Genomic DNA, 27,327 nt, shown 5'->3' with positions numbered 1-27,327 from the left:
GAGAGAAAGTGTGAAAGAAAAGAGCAGGCTGGCTGATGTTGATGATCATAGGCTATGTAAGTGTAATATATTGTTTTCTCAGCCAGCAGACTCTCTCCATGGATAGGGCACTGGTCAAAAATAGTGCACTATAAAGGGAATAGGTTGCTGTTTGGGATGCAGACTCCATTCTTTGGCTCAATTCATGCCTGCAGTGTGTGTCCGTCCCTGTTACAGCCTGTTTGTGTCAGGAGGACACACTTGCAGTCTAAACATACACACACAACCTTTCTGGGTGTTTGTTTGTGTACAGACAAACCATATGCGCGAGCGTGCGCAAGTGTGTGTGTATTTCACGTGTGAGGCCAAAGCTGATGGTTACTCTTTTGACCCCTGGCTCTACTGTTGCTGAGCCCAAGCCTGTCTTTTGTGTGTGTGCGCGTGTGTGTGTGTGGGTGCTTGTGCCAGCGCGTCCACACATATGTATGTCATTGACTTGTTTCCTCTCCTTCTATATGTTTAGCCTGTTCAGGAATGTTGAGGTGTGTTGTCACCTACAGTACCCCTCTCTCTTTCCCGCTCTTTCTCTCTCACTCTCTCTCTTCTTGCAGCACTACTTCCTGATCGTGTTTGGCCATGATGGACAGAAGCCTCTGGAGCTACGGACTGAGGAGGAGAATGAATGTGATGAATGGGTGGAGGCCATCCAACAGGCCAGGTACTGTGTGTGTTCGAGAGAGAGAGACAGAGACCCTCCTGAGAGAAGGGGAAGGGATGGTTGTGTGTTGCTGTGTCTGCATAACAACCAAGCCAGAGCCCAGTGGGTATACCTGTACATAGCCATGGGACCTGCCTGTTCTACATCTCTCATTCTTAACCCCCCTCCTGCTTATCTCTCAGAACCCAGGTGCCTTCACTCCCACTCAACTTTTTTCTTACTCCTCCCGCTCTTTCTCTCTCTATCAGGCCTCCTTCCACTTTTTGTCTCATTGCTCTCCCTCTCTTCTCTCTCCCTCATTGCCTCTGTGTATAGAGCCACAAAAATATTGTTTATTATACCTTTCCAGTCCTGTCAGATATACACAAGGACCTAGTGGTTTGGGGGCAGGGTCTATTCGGAAATGAGTATTTTTGTCCTCCAGGGTCCCTCGGTGACATCATCCCTGTGTGTCTGTCTCCTCAGCTACTCTGACATTATCATCGAGCGTGAGGTCTTGATGCAAAAGTACATCCACCTGGTCCAGATTGTGGAGACAGAGAAGGTGGCAGCCAACCAACTACGCACTCAATTGGAGGATCAGGATACAGAGATAGAGAGGCTCAAAGGAGAGGTGCTTGCAAGCACACTGGCACTCAAAACACACTACCTCTGTCTGTTCCTCTTTCTCTGTCTCTATCTCTTCTCTCTTTCTGTATTGCTTTGTATATGTCTCTTTCCTTCTCTGCCCTCTCTTCATCTTTAGCTCTGTCCTCTCTCTTCTCCAGCTCCATCTCTCTTTCTCTCCCTCTTTCATTATTAATCTTTCTCTCCTCCCCCTCTGTCATTGTCGAGCCTTCTCTCTCCTCCCCCTCTGTCATTGTCGAGCCTTCTCTCTCAGCCTTGATTTTAGACCACCACCTCTCGTCTCCTTGGTGACGGCATATGCATTCGCTTTATTGACATTTCTGCTCTGACAAGTTGCAAACACATACACACTGATCAGTCTCCAGTCAGCACCAGTCAATGAGTGATGCAAAGAGGAACATACACGTTTGTGTAGAGTTAACTTCTCGCTAAGCTGAGGGAAAGGTCTTTAGCGGTTCATTTGGGGGTGATAAATGCAGCGTTAATAATGCAGCACACATACACACACACACACACACACACACACACACACACACACACACACACTGTGACAATGTGTTGGCTAGTGATAATTAGATGAACAGTCCTAATTGTTCCTGGAGTAAACAGTCAGTGAGACCTGGATGGATGAGATCGATGTCAGACAGTTGGTAGAAGGAAATTAAAACTACAGTGTGTGTGTGCGTCCAACATTGTGCAGTGATTTGATTTGAGAAACTGGATGTTGACTTCCCACTGAGCATTTCACTGAGTTTAGTGTTTGGTAATCATGAATCTACAGGGTCCAACCTAACGCTAGTTTTAAATTAGGTCGACCGAATATGATTTTTCAACGCCGATACCGATTATTGGAGGACCCCAAAAAAAAAGCCGATACCGATTAATCGGACGATTTTTATATATATATTTGTAATAATGACAATTACAACAATACTGAATGAACACTTTTATTTTAACTTAATATAATACATCAATAAAATCTATTTAGTCTCAAATAAATAATTTGGTTAAAATAATGCAAAAATAAAGTGTTGGAGAAGAAAGTAAAAATGCAATATTTGCCATGTAAAAAAGCTAACGTTTAAGTTCCTTGCTCAGAACATGAGAACATATGAAAGCTGGTGGTTCCTTTTATAACATGAGTCTTCAATATTCCCAGGTCAGAAGTTTTAGGTTGTAGTTATTATAGGAATTATAGGACTATTTCTCTCCATACCATTTGTATTTCATATACCTTTGACTATTGGATGTTCTTATAGGCACTATAGTATTGCCAGCCTAATCTCGGGAGTTGATAGGCTTCAAGTCATAAACAGCGTAATGCTTGAAGCACAGCGAAGATCTGCTGGCAAATGCAGGAAAGTGCTGTTTGAATGAATGCTTACCAGCCTGCTGCTGCTTACCACAGCTCAGACTGCTCTGTCAAATATCAAATCATAGACTTAATTATAATATAATAACACACAGAAATATGAGCCTTAGGTCATTAACATGGTCAAATCCGGAAACCACCATTTCAAAAACAAAACGTTTATTCTTTCAGTGAAATACGGAACCGTTCCGTATTTTATCTAACGGGTGGCATCCCTAAGTCTAAATATTGCTGTTACATTGCACAACCTTCAATGTTATGTCATAATTATGTACAATTCTGGCACATTAATTACGGTCTTTGTTAGGAAGAAATCTTTACACAGTTCGCAACGAGCCAGGCAGCCCAAACTGCTGCATATACCATTTTTACATTTACATTTTAGTCATTTAGCAGACGCTCTTATCCAGAGCAACTTACAGTAGTGAATGCATACATTTCATACATTTCATTTCATGCATTTTTCTGTACTGGCCCCCCGTGGGAATCGAACCCACAACCCTGGCGTTGCACATATCATGCTGGCGTTGCAAACACCATGCTCTACAAACTGAGCCACAGGGAAGGCCATACCCTGACTTTGCTTGCACAGAACGCAAGAGAAGTGACACAATTTCCTGAGTTAAAAGAAATTCATGTTAGCAGGCAATATTAACTAAATATGCAGGATTAAAAATATATACTTGTGTATTGATGTTAAGAAAGGCATTGATGTTTATGGTTAGGTACACATTGGTGCAACGACAGTTCTTTTTTTCGCGAATGCGCTTGTTAAATCATCACCCGTTTGGTGAAGTAGGCTGTGACTCGATGATAAATTAACAGGCACCGCATCGATTATATGCATCGCAGGACAAGCTAGATAAACTAGTAATATCATCAACCATGTGTAGTAATCTGTTGGGGATAGGGGGCAGTATTTGCACGGCCGGATAAAAAACATACCCGATTTAATCTGGTTACTACTCCTGCCCAGTAACTAGAATATGCATATAATTAGTAGATTTGGATAGAAATCACTCTAAAGTTTCTAAAATTGTTTGAATGGTGTCTGTGAGTATAACAGAACTCATATGGCAGTCAAAACCCTGAGAAAAATCCTAACAGGAAGTGGAAATCTGATGTGTGGAATCACTTTCAAGCCTTTGCCATTGAAACACACAGGGACTTATTAATCATTTAGCATTTCCTAAGGCTTCCACTAGATGTCAGCAGTCTTTACAAAGTGGTTTGAGTCTTCTATGGTAGAAACTGACCCAAAGAGAGGCTTGGAATGTTGGTCACAGGGGGAGGGCCATTACTACTATGACGCGGGCGCCCATGGGAACCCTTTTGTTCCGAAACGTTTAGTAATGTAGTAAGACAATGCAATCGTCCGCCTTGAATGTTATTGAAGCTCTGGTTGAAAAAGGCCCTAAACATTTATGTTATACAACGTTTGAACAAACGTAAATATATATTTTTTGCACATTCGTGATGACAAGTCCAGTGCGCCTCGTACATTATGAGTAGCCTTCGGAACGCACTAACAAGAAGGAACTATTGGGACATAAATTATTAACTTTTTCGAACAAAACTACATTTGTTGTGGACCTGGGATTCCTGGTAGTGCCTTCTGATGAAGATAATCAAAGGTAAGGGAATATTTACAATAGTATATTTGATTTTAGATGGTTCCAAGATGGCGCTAACATGTATCGCCTAGCCTAGCATACCACGTCATTTATTGCAAAGTGTGATTTCCCAGTAAAGTTATTTTTAAATCTGGCAATGCGGTTGCATTCACGAGATGTTAATCTATAATTCTTTGAATGGCAATATAAAATTTTAACAATGTTTTCGTATAGTAATTTTGTAAATTGTAGCGCTGATCATCGGAAGCATTTGAGGGAAAATATTTTCTGAACGTCACGCGCCGATGTAAAATGCTGTTTTTATATATAAATATGAACTTTATTGAACAAAAAATGCATGTATTGTGTAACATGATGTCCTAGGAGTGTCATCTGATGAAGATTGTCAAAGGTTAGTGCTGCATTTAGCTGTGTTTTGGGTATTTGTGATGCATGCTAGTTGCTTTGAAAATGGCAGTGTGATTATTTTTGGCAGTGTACTCTCCTAACATAATCTAATGTTTTGCTTTTACTGTAAAGCCTTTTTGAAATCGGACAACGTGGTTCGATTCAGGAGAGGTGTATCTATAAAATGGTGTAAAACAGTCATGTGTTTGAGAAATTGAAGTTATAGCATTTATGAGGTATTTGTATTTCGCGCGACGCGATTCCACTGGCTGTTGACTAGGGTCGTTCCCAGACAGGTTAACTAGTGATTATGTTAAGATTGATTGTTTTTTATAAGTTTAATGCTAGCTAGCAACTTAATTTGGCTCCTTGCTGCACTCGCATAACAGGTAGTCAGCCGGTCACGCAGTCTCCTCATGGAGTGCAATGTAATCGGCCATAATCGGTGTCTAAAAATGCTGATTACCGATTGTTCTGAAACCTTGAAATCGGCCCTAATTAATCGGCCATACTGATTAATTGGTCGACCTCTAGTTTTAATATTAACAGCTGTTACAAATGCTTATAGCTTTCCTTATAACACTGCCTGTATGTACAATACATGTACTGACTTTGATAGAAGGCAACATTCAAACAGCATTGGCTGGTTACAAAGCTCACAGGACAGGTCCACGAGTGGAACAGCCAATCATGACCTCTGCTAAGCGTGGTATTGCATGTCTATGTTTACATGCTTCATGTCATGTTTGTGAACAGCTAAAAGAACGTTACAAAGCCGAATCCATGCTTTTTGAGACTGGTCAAACTTTATTTGGCTGACTGCATGGTTTTTATGTTGCATATTAATGCTGATTGACTGATTTCTATCAGCCATGTTAGGTTAGCATGTAAAGAAAAAGCAGAGCCTCACGTCTGGAACACATCGACCATTGATATTATGGAGCTGTGCAACCTATCAATCCTTTGCCAATGGTTGAGAGTGTGGCTGAAGGACAATCAGCCATGTATGCACAATGTTTAACCTCTTGGGGCTAGGTGGGACGCTAGCGTGCCACCCGTGGTGCACTCCATCAACAGCAGGTGCATTTCAAGAGCGGCAAATTTGAATCCAAATAAATGTCAAAATTCAAATTTTTCAAAAATACAACTATGTTACACCATTTGAAAGATCAACATCTCCTTAATCTAACCACGTTTTACGATTTCAAAAAGGTTTTACGGCGAAAGCATAAATTTAGAGTATGTTAGGACAGTACATTTACAAGAGTTGTGTGTAATGTTTTGTCAAGTCAAAGACAGGGTCACCAAAACCATAAAACCAGCTAAAATGATGCACTAACCTTTTACAATCTCCATCAGATGACACTCCTAGGACATTATGTTAGACAATGCATGCATTTTTAGTTCTATCAAGTTCATATTTATATACAAAAACAGCGTTTTACTATGGCATTGATGTTGAGGAAATCGTTTCCCTCCAATAACCGGCAGTCAAGTCAGCGTCAGAAATTAAATAATTAAAATTAGAAAACATTGGTAAAATATTATATTGTCATTTAAAGAATTATAGATTTACATCTCTTGAACGCAATCAACTTGCCAGATTTAAAAATAACCTTACTGGGAAATCACACTTTGCAATAATCTGAGCACTGCGCCCAGAAAAATACGCGTTGCGATACAGACTAGACGTCATGTTGGGGAGATCTAAAATCGAAAATACTATGTAAATAATCCATTACCTTTGATTCTCTTCATCAGATGTCACTTCCAGGTATCACAGGTCCATAACGAATGTAGTTTTGTTCAAAAAAGCTCATCATTTATGTCCAAAAATCTCCGTCTCGTTAGCACATGATGTAAGCCAGCCGGACTTCTCGTCATGAACGAGGGGAAAAAATATATTTCCGTTCGTTCAAACATGTCAAACGTTGTATAGCATAAATCATTAGGGCCTTTTTTAACCAGAACATGAATAATATTCAAGGTGGACGAATGCATACTCTTTTATAACGTATTGGAACGAGGGTACCCAACATGAAGTAGCGCGCCAGGTGTCTAATGGGACATCACCGTTCCATGGCTCTTGTTCGGTCAGATCTCCCTCCAGAAGACTCAAAACACTTTGTAAAGGCTGGTGACATCTAGTGGAAGCAATAGGAAGTGCCAAAATATTCCTAAACCCCTGTGTTTTTCAATGGGATAGGTTTAAAGTCAATACAACACATCAGGTATCCACTTCCTGTCAGAAAATGTCTCAGGGTTTTGCCTGCCAAATGAGTTCTGTTATACTCACAGACACCATTCAAACAGTTTTGGAAACTTTAGAGTGTTTTCTATCCATATATAATAAGTATATGCATATTCTAGTTACTGGGTAGGATTAGTAACCAGATTAAATCGGGTAAAAAAAAATTATCCAGACGTGCAAATGCTGCCCCCTAGACCCAACAGGTTAAATATATGAACCATTTTTATGATGCCATTTTAAGTGCTTTTATATACCTGCCCAGGGACTACAGAGTTGAAAAATATCTAGCTGGAAAATCTGCCACATTTACAGAAATGCTAATTGATGTGCATGGTCCCTGTCAAATAAATGTAATAAATGAAACATTTAATGAAATGAATTCCCCCACCACAGTAATGTACAGTCACAGTGAGGTAGAGTGTGTAGAGGCTTTGTGAGAGTCCTGTGGGATACTGCTGCTGTATCGCTGAGCTAAACCATGATTTGCTTAGGCAGTCACAGGCAGATAACCCACAGTTATGTATGTGTGTGTGTGTGGTGGCAGGAGATTGTCTGTGAAGAGGAAATCTAACGTGGAAACGCCCACAGCCTGACACACACACACACACACACACACTTTGCACACACCACACACCTGACAATGCGCCACATTCCAGAGAATTGTATATCGATGGATTGCCATTTAATGTGACTATTATAGCCATAATCAGAGCTATTTACACTATTTCAAGTTCAAGTTTTATTACACTCAAGTTTTTATATACTAAAGCAGACAATACAAACTGAAATCCATGAGCATACAAAATATTAATACAATACAGACAAAACTAAAGAACATACAATTAAACTAAATCAGGAAGCCAGAATGGTTAAGGTTACTGAAGCAATGTCAGGAAGTCGGCATGGGAGCTGAAGCAGCTTCTTTTGGTAACATCGAGTGGTGGGAGGTAGAATCATGGTCACAGGGATGGAGCATCATGACGGTCACAGCCAGGGGGGAATAGTTGGTCAGAAGACAGGTCCTGAGCGATTCAGGAGCGCACCTTGCCGTCGTCGACGTCCTCACAGCCATCCACATCCATCCCGGAGCATAGCCACTTGACTTTGTAGGTAGAATGACCAGCTAGCTACTCTTTCACTGCCAACAAGTAGCACCCACTTGGGTGAATCCCCCTTCAGCCGCTAGCGCCTGAAAGCTCACCACTCATCAGTAGATCAGAGTAAAATAGTACAGTCCTCCTATTATTAGCGCACCTCTGCCATCTCCTGTCTTTAAATTTGGACTTCTCCTCAACCACAAGCCCCAGCATTTCAAATCAAAACACTATATGCTATGTTTACACAGTCATCCTATGAGCCCAATTTAGATTTTTTTCTCATATCCAATCTTTTTGTCTTACTGTCCACGTTCAGTTTTACATGTAACCCATATCATATTTGTGCATTCACACTGATGTAGCCTCTGAAATAGCATGCAGACATCCTATCACTGTTCCTTTAAATGTTGTGGTGGTTGTTGTGGTAACGGCAGGTTACATGCAACAACAAAAAAGGTTGCATAATGGAGAATTGTATCAGAATTGAGAACCATGTACATATATGGTATAAATCAAAACTCAAAAGATCAGATCCCATTTGTTTCCTTTGCTGTTTAAACATTGGGATAACGTTCAGATATGTTTCAATATGACAATTAATAGTCTCAGTATAAGACTCTGCTAATGATCACTGGTGTATGAGCCCTTCTCCTGTAGCGGTTCTATCCTACTATTACTATTTTATCTGAATCCCAAATGGCACCCTAGGCTCTATATAGTGCACTATAGGCCAGCCAGATTGCTCAAGACTGACTTCGAAATTGGACGTCTGTCCATGTCCTGAGGACGTCGGGAAATGTCTTCAAAACCCGCACCTAGGGGTAACAGTGAGTGATATTACCTTCAAGTAGGCTTGGGTTTTGCTAAATGGTGGTGGATTGGTGTAATCCCATGACGCCAGATCCGAAGGGTGTGTGTTCAGTCCGTGGTAGACACAATTTTTTATTATTTTTTTATATTCCAAAACTTAACCCTTACCTTAACCATTTGTAATGAATGCCTAAACTTAATGTTTTAACCCTATCAAAAACAGGGAGGAGAGGGGGAGCCCTGGTGAGATTAGGGCGAAGGAAAAACCGGCCACCTCTTGGATGACCTCGAGAATGGCCTTACCTAAGAGCTCAGTGACTTTCAACGTGGAACTGTCATAGGATGCCACCTTTCCAACAAGTCAGTTAGTTACATTTCTGCCCTGCTAGAGCTGCCCCGGTCAACTGTAAGTGCTCTTATTGTGAAGTGGAAACATCTAGGAGCAACAACGGCTCAGCCGCAAAGTGGTAGGCCACACAAGCTCACAGAACGGGACTGCTGAGTGCTGAAGGGCATAGCATGTAGCAATTGTAGGTCCTCGGTTGCAACACTCACTATGAAGTTCCAAACTGCTTCTGGAAGCAACGTCAGCACAAGAACTGTTCATCGGGAGCTTCATGAAATGGATTTACATGGCCAAGCAGCTGTACACAAGCCTAAGATCACCATTCACAGTGAATCAAGCTTCGCTATCTGGCGAAGATGGACAAATCTGGGTTTGGCTGATGCCAGGAAAACGCTACCTGCTAAAAATGCATAGTGCCAACTGTAAAGTTTGGTAGAGGAAGAATAATGGTCTAGGGCTGTTTTTCATGGTCCGGGCTAGGCCCCTTAGTTCCAGTGAAGGGAAATCTTAACGCTAAAGCATACAACGACATTGTAGACTATTCTGTGCTTCCAACTTTGTGGCAAAGGTTTGGGGAAGGCCCTTTCCTGTTTCAGCATGACAATGCCCCTGTGCACAAATCGACCTCACTAATGCTTTTATGGCTAAAAGGAAGCAAGTCCCCGCAGCAATTTTCCAACATCTAGTGGAACCCTTCCCAGAAGAGTGGAGGCTGTTATAGCGGCAAACGGGGACAAACTCCATATTAGTGCCCATGATTTTGGAATGAGATATTCGACGAGCAGTTGTCCACATGCTTTTGGTCATGTAGTGTATATTCCACGTCAGGACAAAAAAAACAACATGCTGGCACTTCACAAACTATACAAGGCTATAAACAAGCTGGAAACCATGCACCTGGAGGCTGCTTTCCGTGTTGTTGGTGATTTGAATTCTACATCATTAAGATACGTAATGGCCAACTTCCAGCAACACGTCTCTTTCGCCACTAGGGGCGATAAAGTCCTAGCCCACAATTACTCTACCCACAAGCAAACATTCCATACTCCCCCACATACCCCCTTCGGCAAATCAGATCATGACTCTATACACCTGCTTCCTGTATACAAGCAGAAGCTCAAACAGGAAGTACCCGTGAGGCGCTCCATTGAGAAATGGTCCTCCGAATCAGAGGCTATGCTACAAGACTGCTTTGCAGGCGCTGACTGGAATATGTTCTGGGACTCCGCCGATAGCATCGACAAGCTAACCACCTCAGTCACCTGCTTCATTACAAAATACTTTGACGATGTTGCCCCCACAGTGAAGGTTCGTTGCTTCTCCAATCAAAAGCCCTGGATTAACACGGATGTTGGTGCTAAGATAAAGGACAGGGCCCTGGATTAACACGGACGTTGGTGCTAAGCTAAAGGACAGGGCTACCACACACAGGGCTATCGCAGCTAACCCTGAGGCTACGGTTGAGGACACAAACTAGTACGAGTAGTCCCATTACGAACTCTGCAGATCCATCAAACACGCAAAAGGACAATTATAGGAATAAGGTGGAATCCTATTACACAGGCTCCGCCCCACACCACATGTGGCAAGGGCTACAGTCCATTACGGATTGCAAAGGAAGACCCAGATGTTATCTATCCAATGATGTCTCTACCAGACGAACTCAATGCACTTTTTGCACGCTTCAACAAAAACCACACTTTCCAAGGCCGACGCAAGGTTTTTAATCAGGTCAGCACTCGTAAGGCCCCGGAGTCGGATGATATTCCAGGGCTCGTTCACGGAGCATGCGCAAAACAGCTGGCAGGCATATTCACCGTCATTTCCAACCTCTCCTTGTCCCAGTTTGTTTATCCCCACAAGCTGACCACCATCATTCTTTTTCCCAAGAACTCTAAGGCTATCTGCCCCATTGACTACAGCCATGTAGCACTCACATCTGTAATCATGAAGTGCTTTGAAAGGCTGGTTATGGCACATATCAACACCATCATCCCTAGATCCACTTCGATTTGCATACCGCCCCAACAGATCCATAGATGACGCAATCTTAATTGCACTCCACACTGCCCTCACCCACCTAGATAAGAGGCATACCTGTGAGAATGCTGTTCATTGACTACAGCTCAGCATTCAACAACATAGCCCCCTCCAAGCTTGGGACCCTGGAACTGAACACTTCATTCTGCAACTGGATGCTGGACTTTGAGACAGGCCAACCTCAGTTGGTGAGGGTCACCCCACAGCGGTGTGTCCCCTCCTTAGTCTCCTCCTGTACTCCCTGTTACCCCACAACTGTGTGGCCCTCACCATCATCAAGTTTGTTGACAACACAACGGTGGTAGGCCTGATCACCGGCAACGATGAGACAGCCTACAGGGAGGAGGTCAGTGACCTGGCAGTGTGGTGCCAGAACAACAGCCTCTCCCTCAACATCAGTAAGACCAAGGAGCTGATCATGGACTACAGGAAATGGGGGGCGAGCACGCCCCCATCCACATCGGCGGGGCTGCAGTGGAGCGGATCAAGAGCTTCAAGTTCCTTGGTGTCCAAATCACTAAGGATTTTAAATGGTCCACACACACGCAGGCATGAAGAAGGTACGACAGCACCTCTTCCCCCTCAGGAGGGTGAAAATATTTGTCACGGGCCCTCAAATCCTCAAAAGGTTCTACAGTTGCACCATTGAGAGCATCTTGACTGGCTACATCACTGCTTGGTATGGCAACTGCACAGTCCTCGATCGCATGACTCTACAGAGGGTGGTGCGGATGACCCACTACATTACTGGGGCCAAGCTCCTTGTCATTCAGGACCTCTATATCAGGCGGTGTGAAACAAAGGCCCGGAAAATTGTTAGACTCCAGCCACCCAAGACTATTCTCTCTGCTTCTGCACAGCAAGCGGTACCGGAGCAACAAGTTTGACACCAACAGGCTCATGAACAGCTTCTATCCCCAAGCCATAAAACTGCTAAATAGCTAACAAAATGGCTTCATGGACTATCTGCATTGACCCTTCTATTTCATTTGAATTATTGCACTGACTTTATGCACACAAACACACTCTAGATACTCACTCACACACACTCACATTGACACTCCAACACACACACACACACACACACGTAATTTGCTCACACACACATTACACACACGCACATTCATACTGACTCTACGCACACACTAACATACAATCATCATATACACTGCTGCTACTCTGTTTATTATATATCCTGATGCCTAGTCACCTTACGCCTATACATAGCCAACCCTACCACTCCAGTATCCCTGAACATTGTAAATATGGTATTGGTACTGACCCTGGAACTGACCCTTTATATAGCTTACATACTTTCTTGTGTACTTCTTATTTTCTATTTCTCGTGTGTTTTGTTCTGCTTGACTTTTTTGTAGATTTTTTTATAGTACTACTGATATTGAATACTGGATTGTTGGGAAAAGGCAAGCAAGAAAGAAAATTAAAACTCAAAAATGAACTCGCCCACTGGAACGTCTTCCCCAGACAAGACGTGTGGTTAGTGCTTGCCCTTGCTCGGGAAATAGGTACCCTAGTGAAAATGGGCTTTCATAAAGTTGTTCAACAATCTTGGGCAGATTGCCAAGATTTGGATTACCTCCGACTAGCTTCTACTTAGGCTGTCAAACCTGAGACTGTTGTGTTGTTGGTAAGTTGCTAAATTTTGTTTATAGCTAGCAAGCTAGCTACATGTCATTATTTGACAGGCTGTGCCACTATAATGCTAGGCTTTGATACTGTGATGTAACTAGCTAAATACATAGCCTCTCCCTAACCTGTAATGTGAAAGGAAGATTTGCATAGCTAACGTTGCACCTGAAGGTTTCATCCCTGCTAGCTAACGTTACTTGCAAACCTGACTGCATGTTTGATGCATGTTGCCAGATTGCTTTCAATAATGTTTCAACTTAAACTGGCTAGCTACTGTAAGATCCCTGCTAAATAATCAACCATATTAGCTAGCAAGCATTTGAGGGCTTCAGCTAATCCCCAAAAAGATGCCAATAAGCAACAACAATATTTCATATTTTCTAGGGCAAAAATAATGATGACAGATAAGGAAGCAGTGGCCAGACACCAGTCACGTTTCAGAGTAATGGAGGACATAACCACCATTGATAATGTAATCAGTGCTGTGTCTTGTATGTTGTAAGGAGGTTCCCCCCATCCATGGTGGCACAATGGACAACTCCTGGGCCAGGGTGAGTAATGCCAACCAGTCAGTGACATGCTGGCATTGAATTAGCTGGGAATCCTAATCTCTGATTGGCTATGCTCAACCGTGTATTTACTGTTGTTTTCCATGACTGTATGGTGAGTCTTTCTCTCTCTCTCTCCCTCCCTCTCTGTCTCTCTCCCTCCCTCTCTGTCTCTGTGATAGGAGCTGGGTCGGATCCGTATGTCAGGCTCCTTCATGACCGGTATCTGTGACGAGAGGGGCCTGGAGCTGATCTACTGACACTGGCAAACACCTCAGAAGGGACAAAAGGTGATTACTAATAAGATAGTACATCACAAGTGTTTAGTAATATCAGAATCACCTTTATTCGCCAAATACATTTGCATGTACAGGAATATGACTCTGAAATAGACAATAAACTGAATATACGGACAAGAAAACACCACCATTTGTCACTCATCAACTCTACTTCGTTTTTCTACAGATGGAGGACAAGTGATAAGCTTTGGTCATGGAGTCCTCTGACTGAAAGACATGTTTATACTGATGTCTGAATTGGGAAATACCTTGTACTCCACATTAAAATTATACAAGACACATCTATTACTTTTTGTCTTTTGTTATTATTGATTTGAATGGTACTATCGATGGGGGGGAGATATGGGACACCATACAGGAAGGTATGATGACTGACATGTTTGGCAAGGTAGGTCCAGGGCCACCAGACAAAATGTTGATAGGTACAGTATCTGTATCGGTTGTGAATGACAAAAGATGAAAGGCAAGTATAATATTTGCACATTGTTATATTAGCAGAACACTGCTTCAACAGGATTGTGTAGGAGGTTTGTTATACAGTATATACATGGAACTGTTACACTTTAATGTTATCATAACACTTTGTTTAGAATATCTACATTAGTTCAGCATTTCTCTCATATTACTCTGTAGGCTACTCAGTATTAGAAGAGTGCTATCCTCCTGCATCTCATATTTGCCTGTAGTTGGTCCCGTGTGGCTAAGTTGGTAGAGCATGGTGTTTGCAACGCCAGCGTTGTGGGTTCGATTCCCACGGGGGACCAGTACGGGAAGAAAAAAAATACACTGCTCAACAAAAATAAAGGGAACACTTAAACAACGCAATGTAACTCCAAGTCAATCACACTTCTGTGAAATCAAACTGTCCACTTAGGAAGCAACACTGATTGACAATACATTTCACATGCTGTTGTGCAAATGGAATAGACAACAGGTGGAAATTATAGGCAATTAGCAAGACACCCCCAATAAAGGAGTGGTTCTGCAGGTGGTGACCACAGACCACTTCTCAGTTCCTATGCTTCCTGGCTGATGTTTTGGTCACTTTTGAATGCTGGCGGTGCTTTCACTCTAGTGGTAGCATGAGACGGAGTCTACAACCCACACAAGTGGCTCAGGTAGTGCAGCTCATCCAGGATGGCACATCAATGCGAGCTGTGGCAAGAAGGTTTGCTGTGTCTGTCAGCGTAGTGTCCAGAGCATGGAGGCGCTACCAGGAGACAGGCCAGTACATCAGGAGACGTGGAGGAGGCCGTAGGAGGGCAACAACCCAGCAGCAGGACCGCTACCTCCGCCTTTGTGCAAGGAGGAGCAGGAGGAGCACTGCCAGAGCCCTGCAAAATGACCTCCAGCAGGCCACAAATGTGCATGTGTCTGCTCAAACGGTCAGAAACAGACTCCATGAGGGTGGTATGAGGGCCCGACGCCTACAGGTGGGGGTTGTGCTTACAGCCCAACACCGTGCAGGACGTTTGGCATTTGCCAGAGAACACCAAGATTGGCAAATTCGCCACTGGCGCTCTGTGCTCTTCACAGATGAAAGCAGGTTCACACTGAGCACATGTGACAGACGTGACAGAGTCTGGAGACGCCATGGAGAACGTTCTGCTGCCTGCAACATCCTCCAGCATGACCGGTTTGGCGGTGGGTCAGTCATGGTGTGGGGTGGCATTTCCATGTGCTCGCCAGAGGGAGCCTGACTGCCATTAGGTTCCGAGATGAGATCCTCAGACCCCTTGTGAGACCATATGCTGGTGCGGTTGGCCCTGGGTTCCTCCTAATGCAAGACAATGCTAGACCTCATGTGGCTGGAGTCTGTCAGCAGTTCCTGCAAGAGGAAGGCATTGATGCTATGGACTGGCCGCCCGTTCCCCAGATCTGAATCCAATCGAGCACATCTGGGACATCATGTCTCGCTCCATCCACCAACGCCACGTTGCACCACAGACTGTCCAGGAGTTGGCGGATGCTTTAGTCCAGGTCTGGGAGGAGATCCCTCAGGAGACCATCCGCCACCTCATCAGGAGCATGCCCAGGCATTGTAGGGAGGTCATACAGGCACGTGGAGGCCACACACACTACTGAGCCTCATTTTGACTTGTTTTAAGGACATTACATCAAAGTTGGATCAGCCTGTAGTGTGGTTTTCCACTTTAATTTTGAGTGTGACTCCAAATCCAGACCTCCATGGGTTGATAAATTGGATTTCCATTGATTATTTTTGTGTGATTTTGTTGTCAGCACATTCAACTATGCAAAGAAAAAAGTATTTAATAAGATGATTTCTTTCATTCAGATCTAGGATGTGTTGTTTAAGTGTTCCCTTTATTTTTTTGAGCAGTATATATATATATGTATATGTGTATGTATGAAATGTATACATTCACTACTGTAAGTTGCTCTGGATAAGAGCGTCTGCTAAATGACTAAAATTTTAAAAAATTTAGTTATTGAACTCTGCCTGCTGGACCCATGAGGCAAACTCTGTCATATCTGACACTCCACCCCTTCTGCCACCTGACTGCACATGTCCATAACCTGTAATGCATTACAAATACGAAAGGGACCTCACTGGAGACTTGAAGACAGATCCTCAACCATAGAACTGTGCATATCCGTGTGTAAGACAGCCAAATCCTTCGATTTCGGCAAATAGACCATAAAAATAGAAATGCCATTCTAGTTCTGGTTAGACAGCTGAAGTTGTACTCTACACATAATTGATTTTGATTTGTTAGGTAACGTATAGGCATACTGTCTTTATATGCACATCAATATATTTACAGCAGAAAATGTTGTCTTTCTAACACAGACACATCCATCGATATTTAAAAAAAATAATAATAATAATAATTATGTATGTACACTCAAGCTGGCCGATGTTTGTGCAATGTTCATATGTAGCCTACACCTGTAGGGATATTAGTTCTGGTATTTGTCTCCCGGGAAAGATCGAACGGCGGATTTAAGGAGAGATGACACAAAACTAGCCAATTACAGAATATTGTGTTGTAGGACAGCTGAGCTGACTCAAGACCGGGATGTGATGTAACGTTGAAACTAAGTTGCAAGCTACTTTCGTAGCAAGGTGATGTAGAACGAGTGTCTTATGAAACAAATTCCAAACACTGGCTCTTGCTATCTTGTAATAACTGATTTGACAGAGAAATCAGCTAGATAGGATAGCCAGCTGCAGCTATCACCAAACTATGCTAGCTAGCTGCTGTCTGCTTGGCTAAACACAAGGTCAACGTAGGCTTTAGCCTACACGTAGAACTGAATTAGCTGACCATCTTGAAATGGCGAGGCAGTCAGACCAGGAGAAGTCCTCAACTTCAAAACTTTGTTCTCTCCACAGCAAAGCTATCTTAGCTTACATCACTGTACTCGCTACTTGAATGGCAAAGACATAACCAATGAACACCCACATCAAACCACACCCAAGACAACTCTTATTTGCCTTCAGTCATGGTCGCTAGCATTTCTTAATGAGCATTGATGAAAAAAGGGAAGTGCAGTCTTCAGTTGTGTGTTTACCGTGTTTTCATTCTCTCTCAGATCGTTGCCCTGAACAAAACCAATGAGAGAATGTGGCCTTACCATGTAAACCAAGAGGATGAAGACCCAGACATAAAAAAGATTAAGAAGGTATGTGCGTGCATGCCCGTGTGTGTGTGTGTGTGTGTGTAATTTGCGTATGTGGGGGTGTTTGTGTGTATGTATTCCACGCATTGTTAGATTCCAGGACTGTTTATACAAGCAATCAGACATCCCATCCACCATAACCCTCCTCATTACCACTGACTTCTTCAAGACCTTTGGCAAAGTCGACCAACCGGCCATTGAACGTCTTATCCAACTGGGTGTCAAACTTCAAATCAAATGTTATTAGTCACATGCGCCGAATACAACCTTACAGTGAAATGCTTACTTACGAGCCCCTAACCGACAGTGCAGTTTCCAAAAATGCAGATAAGAATAAGAGATAAAGTAACAAGTAATTAAAGAGGAGCAGTAAAAAATAACAATATATACAGGGGGGTGCCAGTACAGAGTCAATGTTGAGGGTGGTATGTTCATGTAGGTAGAGTTAATTCATTAAAGTGACTATGCATAGATGACAACAGAGAGTGGCAGTGGTGTGGAGGGGTCAATGCGAATAGTCTGGGTAGCCATATGACTAGATGTTCAGGAGTCTTGTGGCTTGGGGGTAGAAGCTGTTTAGAAGCCTCTTGGACCTAGACTTGGCGCTCCAGTACCACTTGCCGTGTGGTAGCAGAGAGAACAGTCTATGACTAGGGTGGCTGGAGTCTTTGACAATTTTTAGGGCCTTCCTCTGACACTGCCTGGTATAGAGGTCCTGGATGGCAGGAAGTTTCACCCCAGTGATGTACTGGCCCGTTCGCACTACCCTCTGTAGTGCCTTGCGGTCAGAGGCTGAGCAGTTGCCATACCAGGCAGTGATGCAACCTGTAAGGATGCTCTCGATGGTGCAGCCATAGAACCTTTTGAGGATCTGAGGACCCATGCCAAATCTTTTCAGTCTCCTGAGGGGGAATAGGTTTTGTCGCGCATGCTTCACAACAGGCCTCTTTTGTGTGCTTGGACCATGTTAGTTTGTTGGTGATGTGGACACCAAGGAACTTGAAGCTCTCAACCTGCTCCACTGTAGCCCCATCGATGAGAATCGGGGCGTGCTCAGACCTCTTTCTCCTGTAGTCCACAATCATCTCCTTTGTCTTGATCACGTTGAGGGAGAGGTTGTTGTCCTTGCACCACACGGCCAGGTCTCTGACCGCCTCCCTGTAGGCTGTCTTGTTGTTGTCGGTGATCAGGCCTACCACTGTTGTGTCATCGGCAAATTTAATGATGGTGTTGGAGTCGTGCCTGTCCATACAGTCATGAGTGAACAGGGAGTACAGGAGGGGGCTGAGCTCGCACCCCTGAGGGGATCCCGTGTTGAGGATCAGTGTGGCAGATGTGTTGTTACCTACCCTTACCATCTGGGGGTGGCCCGTCAGGAAGTCCATGATCCAGTTGCAGAGGGAGGTGTTTAGTCCCCGGGTCCTTAGCTTAATGATGAGCTTTGAGGGCATGGTGGTGTTGAACGCTGAGCTGTAGTCTATGAATAGCATTCTCACATAGGTGTTCCTTTTGTCCATGTGGGAAAGGGCAGTGTGGAGTGCAATAGAGACTGCATCATCTGTGGATCTGTTGGGGCAGTATGCAAATTGGAGTTGGTCTAGGGTTTCTGGGAGGATGGTGTTGTGAGCCATGACCAGCCTTTCAAAGCACTTCATGGCTACAGACGTGAGTGCTATGGGTCGGTAGTCATTTAGGCAGGTTACCTTAGTGTTCTTGGGCACAGGCACTATGGTGGTCTGCTTAAAACATGTTGGTATTTCAGACTCGGACAGGGAGAGGTTGAAAATGTCAGTGAAGACACTTGCTAGTTGGTCAGCACATGCTCGCAGTACACGTCCTGGTAATCCGTCTGGCCCTGCAGCCTTGTGAATGTTGACCTTTCTAAAGGTCTTACTCACATTGGCTGTGGAGAGCGTGATCACACAGTCTTCTGGTACAGCTGGTGCTCTCATGCATGTTTCAGTGTTATTTGCCTCGAAGTGAGCACAGTAGTTTAGCTCGTCCGGTAGGCTCGTGCCACTGGGCAGCTCTCGGCTTTGCTTCCCTTTGTAGTCTGTAATGGTTTGCAGGCCCTGCCACATCCATCGAATGTCAGAGCCGGTGTAGTAGTATTCAATCTTAATCCTGTATTGACACTTTGCTTGTTTGATGGTTCGTCTGAGGGCATAGTGGGATTTCTTATAAGCTTCCAGGTTAAAGTCCATCTTGCTTGAAAGCGGCAGTTCTAGCCTTTAGCTCAGTGCGGATGCTGCCTGTAATCCATGGTTTCTGGTTGGGGTATGTATCACTGTGGGGACGACGTCATTGATGCACTTATTGATGAAGCCAATGACAGATGTGGTGTACTCCTCAATGCCATTGGAGGAATCCCAGAACATATTCCAGTCTGTGCTAGCAAAACAGTCCTGTAGCTTAGCATCTGCTTCATCTGACCACTTTTTTATTGATCTAGTCAATGGTGCTTCCTGCTTTAATTTTTGCTTGTAAGCAGGAATCAGGAGGATATAATTATGGTCAGATTTGCAAAATGTGGTGCGAGGGAGAGTTTTGTATGCATCTCTGTGTGTGGAGTATAGGTGGTCCAGAGTTCTTTTCCCTCTGGTTGCATATTTAACATGTTGATAGAAGTTAGGTAAAACTGATTTAAGTTTCCCTGAATTAACCTCTATGGGCTAGGTGGGACGCTAGCGTGCCACCTGTGGTGCACTCCATCAACAGCAGGTGCATTTCAAGAGCGGCAAATTTGAATCCAAATAAATGTCAAAATTCAAATTTTTCAAACATACAACTATTTTACACCCTTTGAAAGATAAACATCTCCTTAATCTAACCACGTTTTATCATTTTTTAAAAGGTTTTACGCCGAAAGCATAAATTTAGAGTATGTTAGGACAGTACATTTACAAGAGTTGTGTGTAATGTTTTGTCAAGTCAAAGACAGGGTCACCAAAACCATAAAACCAGCTAAAATGATGCACTAACCTTTTACAATCTCCATCAGATGACACTCCTAGGACATTATGTTAGACAATGCATGCATTTTTAGTTCTATCAAGTTCATATTTATATCCAAAAACAGCGTTTTACTATGGCATTGATGTTGAGGAAATCGTTTCCCTCCAATAACCGGCAGTCAAGTCAGCGTCACAAATTAAATAATTAAAATTAGAAAACATTGGTAAAATATTATATTGTCATTTAAAGAATTATAGATTTACATCTCTTGAACGCAATCAACTTGCCAGATTTAAAAATAACCTTACTGGGAAATCACACTTTGCAATAATCTGAGCACTGCGCCCAGAAAAATACGCGTTGCGATACAGACTAGACGTCATGTTGGGGAGATCTAAAATCGAAAATACTATGTAAATAATCCATTACCTTTGATTCTCTTCATCAGATGTCACTTCCAGGTATCACAGGTCCATAACGAATGTAGTTTTGTTCAAAAAAGCTCATCATTTATGTCCAAAAATCTCTGTCTTGTTAGCACATGATCTAAGCCAGCCGGACTTCTCGTCATGAACGAGGGGAAAAAATATATTTACGTTCGTTCAAACATGTCAAACGTTGTATAGCATAAATCATTAGGGCCTTTTTAACCAGAACATGAATAATATTCAAGGTGGACGAATGCATACTCTTTTATAACGTATTGGAACGAGGGTACCCAACATGAACTCGCGCGCCAGGTGTCTAATGGGACATCATCGTTCCATGGCTCTTGTTCGGTCAGATCTCCCTCCAGAAGACTCAAAACACTTTGTAAAGGCTGGTGACATCTAGTGGAAGCAATAGGAAGTGCCAAAATATTCCTCAGCCCCTGTGTTTTTCAGTGGGATAGGTTTAAAGTCAATACAACACATCAGGTATCCACTTCCTGTCAGAAAATGTCTCAGGGTTTTGCCTGCCAAATGAGTTCTGTTATACTCACAGACACCATTCAAACAGTTTTAGAAACTTTAGAGTGTTTTCTATCCATATATAATAAGTATATGCATATTCTAGTTACTGGGTAGGATTAGTAACCAGATTAAATCGGGTACATTTTTTTTATCCAGACGTGCAAATGCTGCCCCCTAGCCCTAACAGGTTAAAGTCCCCGCCTACTAGGAGCTGCGCTTCTGGGTGAGCGTTTTCTTGTTTGCTTATGGCGGAATACAGCTCATTCAATGCTATCTTAGTGCCTGCCTCTGACTGTGGTGGTATGTAAACAGCTACAAAGAATATATTTGAAAACTCTCTCGGTAGGTAATGTGGTCTGCAGCTTATCATGAGGAACTCAACCTCAGGCGAGCAGTAGCTCGAGACTTCCTTAGAGATCTTGCACCAGCTGTTGTTTACAAAAATACATAGACCGCCGCCCCTTGTCTTACTAGACGCCGCTGTTCTATCCTGCCGGTAGATCGTATAACCAGCCAGCTGTATGTTTATATTGTTGTCGTTCAGCCACGACTCTATGAAGCATAATGTTACAGTTTTTAATGTCCCGTTGGTAGTTTAATCTTCCCAAGAATTAGTCTATTTTATTGTCCGAAGATTGTATGTTTGCGAGCAGAATTGAGGGAGTGGGGGTTTGTTCGATCGCCTCCTACTCCTCAGAAGGCAGCCCGCTCTCCGGCCTCTCTTTCTCCGCCTCCTCTTTGCGCAGATCACGGGGGTCGGGGCCTGTTCCCGAGGGAGCCACATATCCTCCGCCTCGGGCTCATCAGAGTTGTGAAAGAAGACAAAGATTCTGATCGTCCGTGGTGAGTAATCGCAGTCCTGATGTCTAGAAGTTATTTTTGGTCATAAGAGTCGGTAGCGGCAACATTATGTACAAAATTTGTAAAAAAATAAGTTAAAAACAAAAAAACACAATCGGTTGTCGGCACGTAAAACGTCTGCCTTCTGCTCTGGCCCCATTTGTACCATTGTGTTTTTTAGACTTAATTAGACTTGCTCTAATCTCGGAAACCCAGAACTAAAATCTTGCATAATTGCATCAGATGCTCCAATCAGTTCTGGGGGAGATGTGTTAGAAAATATACTAGAATGAGGAGTGGAAGCAGGGCGGTAGCTCCACCCCCTGTTTTTGCAAGTTACGGCAAGTCTCTGGGCCAATATCCCCTCCCCTTCCAAAATGTAAAGATGCGAAATCGTGATTTGTCCAAATGATCAGTGATGAAAATCTGCGCACTGTAACAAAGTTCCTCTTCAGTTGTCAAATCCCACAGTCTGTTGATAGACCTTACGATATCAGTTATGTTGTGTGCGTCTGTCCACGAGAGATTAGACCTGCTCTCCCAGCATGGCTTTGCGGTTTTGTGACCGGCCACAAACAACAGGTACGCTACCTAGACTGCCTTTCAGACTAGCAGGAGCTGACAGAAGGCGTGGCTCAAGGAACTCTTCTCATCTTCTTAGCAGACATCACAGGCTGGGATGTTGGCAGTAGCTGGAAATATGTTGATGATCTCAATCTCATCCAAACATGTACAACATGAAACATCAGCACACCACAGCAGGCCCTGAACAACTTTGACACATGGGTTTTGGGCAAGCAGAATGTCACTGAACCACCTGTCCCATGCCCTCTCCAGATCGCTCCTCCTTGGAGCGGCATATTCAGAAGAGAGCATGCCAAAAGAGAGCATGCCGCATTCATCCTATGAGGATATACAAGTTACACTGAGGCACTACACACCCTCCTTACCCCAGATTCATGAAAAAAGGACACAGCTCCGCACTGACTTGGCTATCTATCAGCTTCCTCAACTCTCCGTTCAGAGACTGGCTACCCCTTGAGCGAAACAGATTGACAGGCAGGAACACCCGCAGCCAAAACCAACTGACTATACCAAAGTCTAGAACTGAACAGTACAAGAGGTCACTCATTACATACTTCTGCTCATTAATTAATGAGTCGCTTTAAGACCACAGGGCTTTTTTTGTCCTCTTATCCATTCATATATTGTATGCTCATGGATTTCAGTTTGTATTGCCTAATATATGAGTGTAATTAAACTTTAACTGAAATATATTCTAACCTCAAAGGCGCATACTCCGTTTTGTACCAGCGTAACTGTGGTTATATGTAGAAACCAGACAACAAATTTTAAACTTGATAAATGAACATATCCCCAAACAACTGGGAGAGTGGGAGCGGTCAGTTTTGTACAACAGCGAACCAATCAGTTGGTAAACATCACAACGACACGAATCCAACAGACCATGGGCTCTTTGAAAGGAAAAGACAAAGAGCAATTTGGAGACTCAAACGCGAGTAATGAACAGTTAAATGCTATCCAGGAAAACATAGCTAAAACACTCAATGTACACCGAAACAAACAAAGTCTGTTGTTAAAAAATTTTATTTGCTTGAAAAAATAGTGGAGGCTATCATGTTAGATACGTGCAAACATAGAGTGCCCATGAATGAACAAAAACATGTAATTTGCCATTTGGAAACAAGGTTGCAAACTTTAGAAGAGGAATTGGACCAGCAAGAAAACTGAATGAGACATAACAACATGAGAATATTATCCTCACCAGGGGATGAGGAAAAATGAGACCTTTCCAGCTACGTGGTCAAACTGATATCAGAGGAACTTGAATTGGGTATATCACCAGAGGATCCGGAACAATGCCATAGGATCGGCGTGAAACAGAAGAATGCTAAATACCCATTCATGGTAATCTTCAAACTATGAAACTATCAGACTAAAGTCAACATTCTGAAGTCAAAAGGGGGAAAGGAGATCAAAATCCAAGGCCAGTCCATTAACCTGTTGGGGCTCGGGGGCAGTATTGAGACATTTTGAAAAAAATATGTGCCCATTTTTAACTGCCTCCTACACCAACTCAGAAGCTAGGATATGCATATTATTAACACATTCGGATAGAAAACACTCTGAATTTTCTAAAACAGTTTGAATGGTGTCTGTAAGTATAACAAAACTCATATTGCAGGCAAAAACCTGTGAAAAATAGATTTAAAAAAAATGTGAATTTTGTGACTGTACTATTTAGTGTCATTGTTTTATAGATACCATAGTGAGAAAGGATTCATTTCGCAACACCTACGGCTTCCACTAGATGTCAACGATCTTTATAAAGTTGTTTGAAGCGTCTATGATAAACAGAGAGCAAATTAGAATCCAAGGAAGTTGACATGTCATCACTTCATTTTTTTGCGCCTGCGCATAAATCTGAGAAACGTGAGTTTGTCATCATTTTTTATCTAGACATAGGATAGGTTGTGTGAAAATATTACTGATGTTTAACGTTAAAAATGGACCAAAAGATTAATGCTAAACAACATTTGACATGTTTGAACGAACATAAATAGATTATTTACTAGGTTTTTTTAGCTTTTCGGCGTGATTTTACCAGCGCCCCAACCACGTTTTGTGGGAGCATAATGAACGCTAAGTACTTGGTGTTATTTGGACATAAATTATGAACTTTGTCAAAAGAAACCACATTTGTTCCGGACCTGGAATGCCTTCCGGACCTGGGATCCTGCCTTCTGATGGAGTTAAATTAGTCCAGGACCTGTCTGCTAAGCTGTGAAAAAGACACCAGGAATACCTGCCAATCATACAGTCCCTGGAGGAAAAGGGGATCAAAACTTATCTCCGATTCATGGCAGTGCTGTGGGTATGGAAAGGGACAGCAAAGGATGGAATTCACAAGCTGCGATGAAGCCCTGATCAAACTGCAGGAAACATTTAAGGTCGAAGACCTAAAACATTGCGCATAGTGCGGGCCTCGGCGGCAGAGGGGAGTCCCCTGCACACAGTGTGCTCAGCCCGCACTGTAGGCTGCATACAGTGATGCCTAAGACCAGTTTATCGTAAATTGTGACAATATTATTTCCCCCTCTCCCAATACAATATACAGTGCATTCGCAAAGTATTCAGACCCCTTGACCTTTTTCTACATTTTGTTATGTTACAGGCTTATTCTAAAATGGATTTAAAAATGTCTCTCATCAATCTACACACAATACCCAATATGACAAAGAAAAAACAGGTTTTTAGAAATGCTTGCAAATGTATTACAAATAAAAAACTGAAATATTAGTTAAATATTACATTTACATAAGTATCCAGACCCTTTACTCAGTACTTTGTTGAAGCACCTTTGGCAGCTATTACAGCCTTGAGTCTTCTTGGGTGTGACGCTACAAGCTTGGCACACCTGTATTTGGGGATCTTCTCCCATTATTCTCTGCAGATCCTCTCAAGCTGTAAGGTTGGATGGTGAGCGTCGTTGCACAGCTGTTTTCAGGTCTCTCCAGAGATGTTCGGGCTCTGGCTGGGCCACTCGCAGACATTCAGAGACTTGTCCCTGAAGCCTCTCCTTCGTTGTCTTGGCTGTGTGCTTAGGGTCGTTGTCCTGTTGGAAGGTGAATCTTTGCCCCAGTCTGAGGTCCTGAGCACTCTGTTTTCATCAGGGACCTCTCTGTACTTTGCTTCGTTCATCTTTCCCGCGATCCTGACTAGTCTCCCAGTCCCTGCTGATGAAAAACATCCACACAGCATGATGCTGCCACCACCATACTTCAATGTAGGGATGGTGCCAGGTTTCCGCCAGATGTGATGCTTGGCATTCAGGCCAAAGAGTTCCATCTTGGTTTCATCAGACCAGAGAAGCTTGTTTCTCATGTCTGAGAGTCCTTTAGGTGCCTTTTGGCAAACTCCAAGCCGGTTGTCATGTGCCTTTCACTGAGGAGTGGTTTCCATCTGGCCACTCTACCATAAAAGCCTGATTGGTAAAGTGCTACAGAGATGGTTGTTCTTCTGGAAGGTTCTCCCATCTCCACAGAGGAACTCTGGCGCTCTGTCAGAGTGACCATTGGTCTCTTGGTCACCTCCCTGACGGCCAGCTCTAGGAAGATTCTTGGTGGTTCCAAACTTCTTCCATTTAAGAATGATGGAGGCCACTGTGTTCTTGGGGACCTTCAATGGTGCAGACATTTTTTGTTTCCCTTCCTGTCTTGGAGCTCTACGGCCAATTCCTTCGACCTCATGGCTTGGTTTTTGCTCTGACATGCACTGTCAACTGTGGGACCTTATATACAGCCGTGGCCAAAAGTTTTGAGAATGACACAAATATGAATTTTCACAAAGTTTGCTGCTTCAGTGTCTTTAGATATTTTTGTCAGATGTTACTATGGAATACTGAAGTATAATTACAAGCGTTTCATAAGTGTCAAAGGCTTTTATTGACAATTACATGAAGTTGATGCAAAGAGTCAATATTTGCAGTGTTTACCCTTCTTTTTCAAGACCTCTGCAATCCGCCCTGGCATGCTGTCAATTCACTTCTGGGCCACATCCTGACTGATGGCAGCCCATTCTTGCATAATCAATGCTTGGAGTTTGTCAGAATTTGTGGGTTTTTGTTTGTCCACCCGCCTCTTGAGGATTGACCACAAGTTCTCAATGGGATTAAGGTCTGGGGAGTTTCCTGGCCATGCAGTAGCGGTTCTAGACCATTTCAACTGGGGGGGGGGGCAAGCTGGGGCCAGTTGTACTGTTAGAGGGGCCAGTTACATTAAACGTTATTGTTGTCATATCGTTTTCTTCACTGCATTGCAGGCATTAGCAGGCAAAATACCATGTTCCGCGTTGCCACTGTCTAATAACGGATGTAAAAAAAGAACGATAGCAAAAATGTGTTATGTCAAAATTATTTCATACTCCACATTTAGGGGGGCCACAAGGGGGTCCAAAATTGTTGTCACAGTGGCACTGCACCCCCACCCCTCCCCCAGAAACGCTAGTGTGGCCATGGACCCAAAATATCAATGTTTTGTTCCCCGAGCCACTTAGTTATCACTTTTGCCTTATGGCAAGGTGCTCCATCATGCTGGAAAAGGCATTGTTCGTCACCAAACTGTTCCTGGATGGTTGGGAGAAGTTGCTCTTGGAG

At 43.2% G+C, this 27,327-nt stretch overlaps 1 protein-coding gene across 1 annotated transcript in view; it reads left to right on the top strand.

The window, feature by feature from the left end:
• The window catches only part of LOC106584882 (ras-specific guanine nucleotide-releasing factor 2), a gene marked incomplete at its 3' end in the record, with an annotated part of 149,821 nt that overhangs the window by 46,181 nt on the left and 76,313 nt on the right, over positions 1–27,327 (top strand). Inside the window, exons 2-4 of the mRNA XM_045706972.1 lie at positions 591–697; positions 1,163–1,310; positions 17,317–17,406. Coding sequence (XP_045562928.1) covers positions 591–697; positions 1,163–1,310; positions 17,317–17,406 — 345 coding nt within the window. The remainder of the gene's footprint in view (positions 1–590; positions 698–1,162; positions 1,311–17,316; positions 17,407–27,327) is intronic.

This window comes from Salmo salar, chromosome ssa24 (assembly GCF_905237065.1).
Source record: "Salmo salar chromosome ssa24, Ssal_v3.1, whole genome shotgun sequence".
Taxonomy (NCBI): domain Eukaryota; kingdom Metazoa; phylum Chordata; class Actinopteri; order Salmoniformes; family Salmonidae; genus Salmo; species Salmo salar.
The sequence above is the reverse complement of the archived record's forward strand: the minus strand, read 5'-3'. Positions and strand labels throughout refer to the sequence as shown.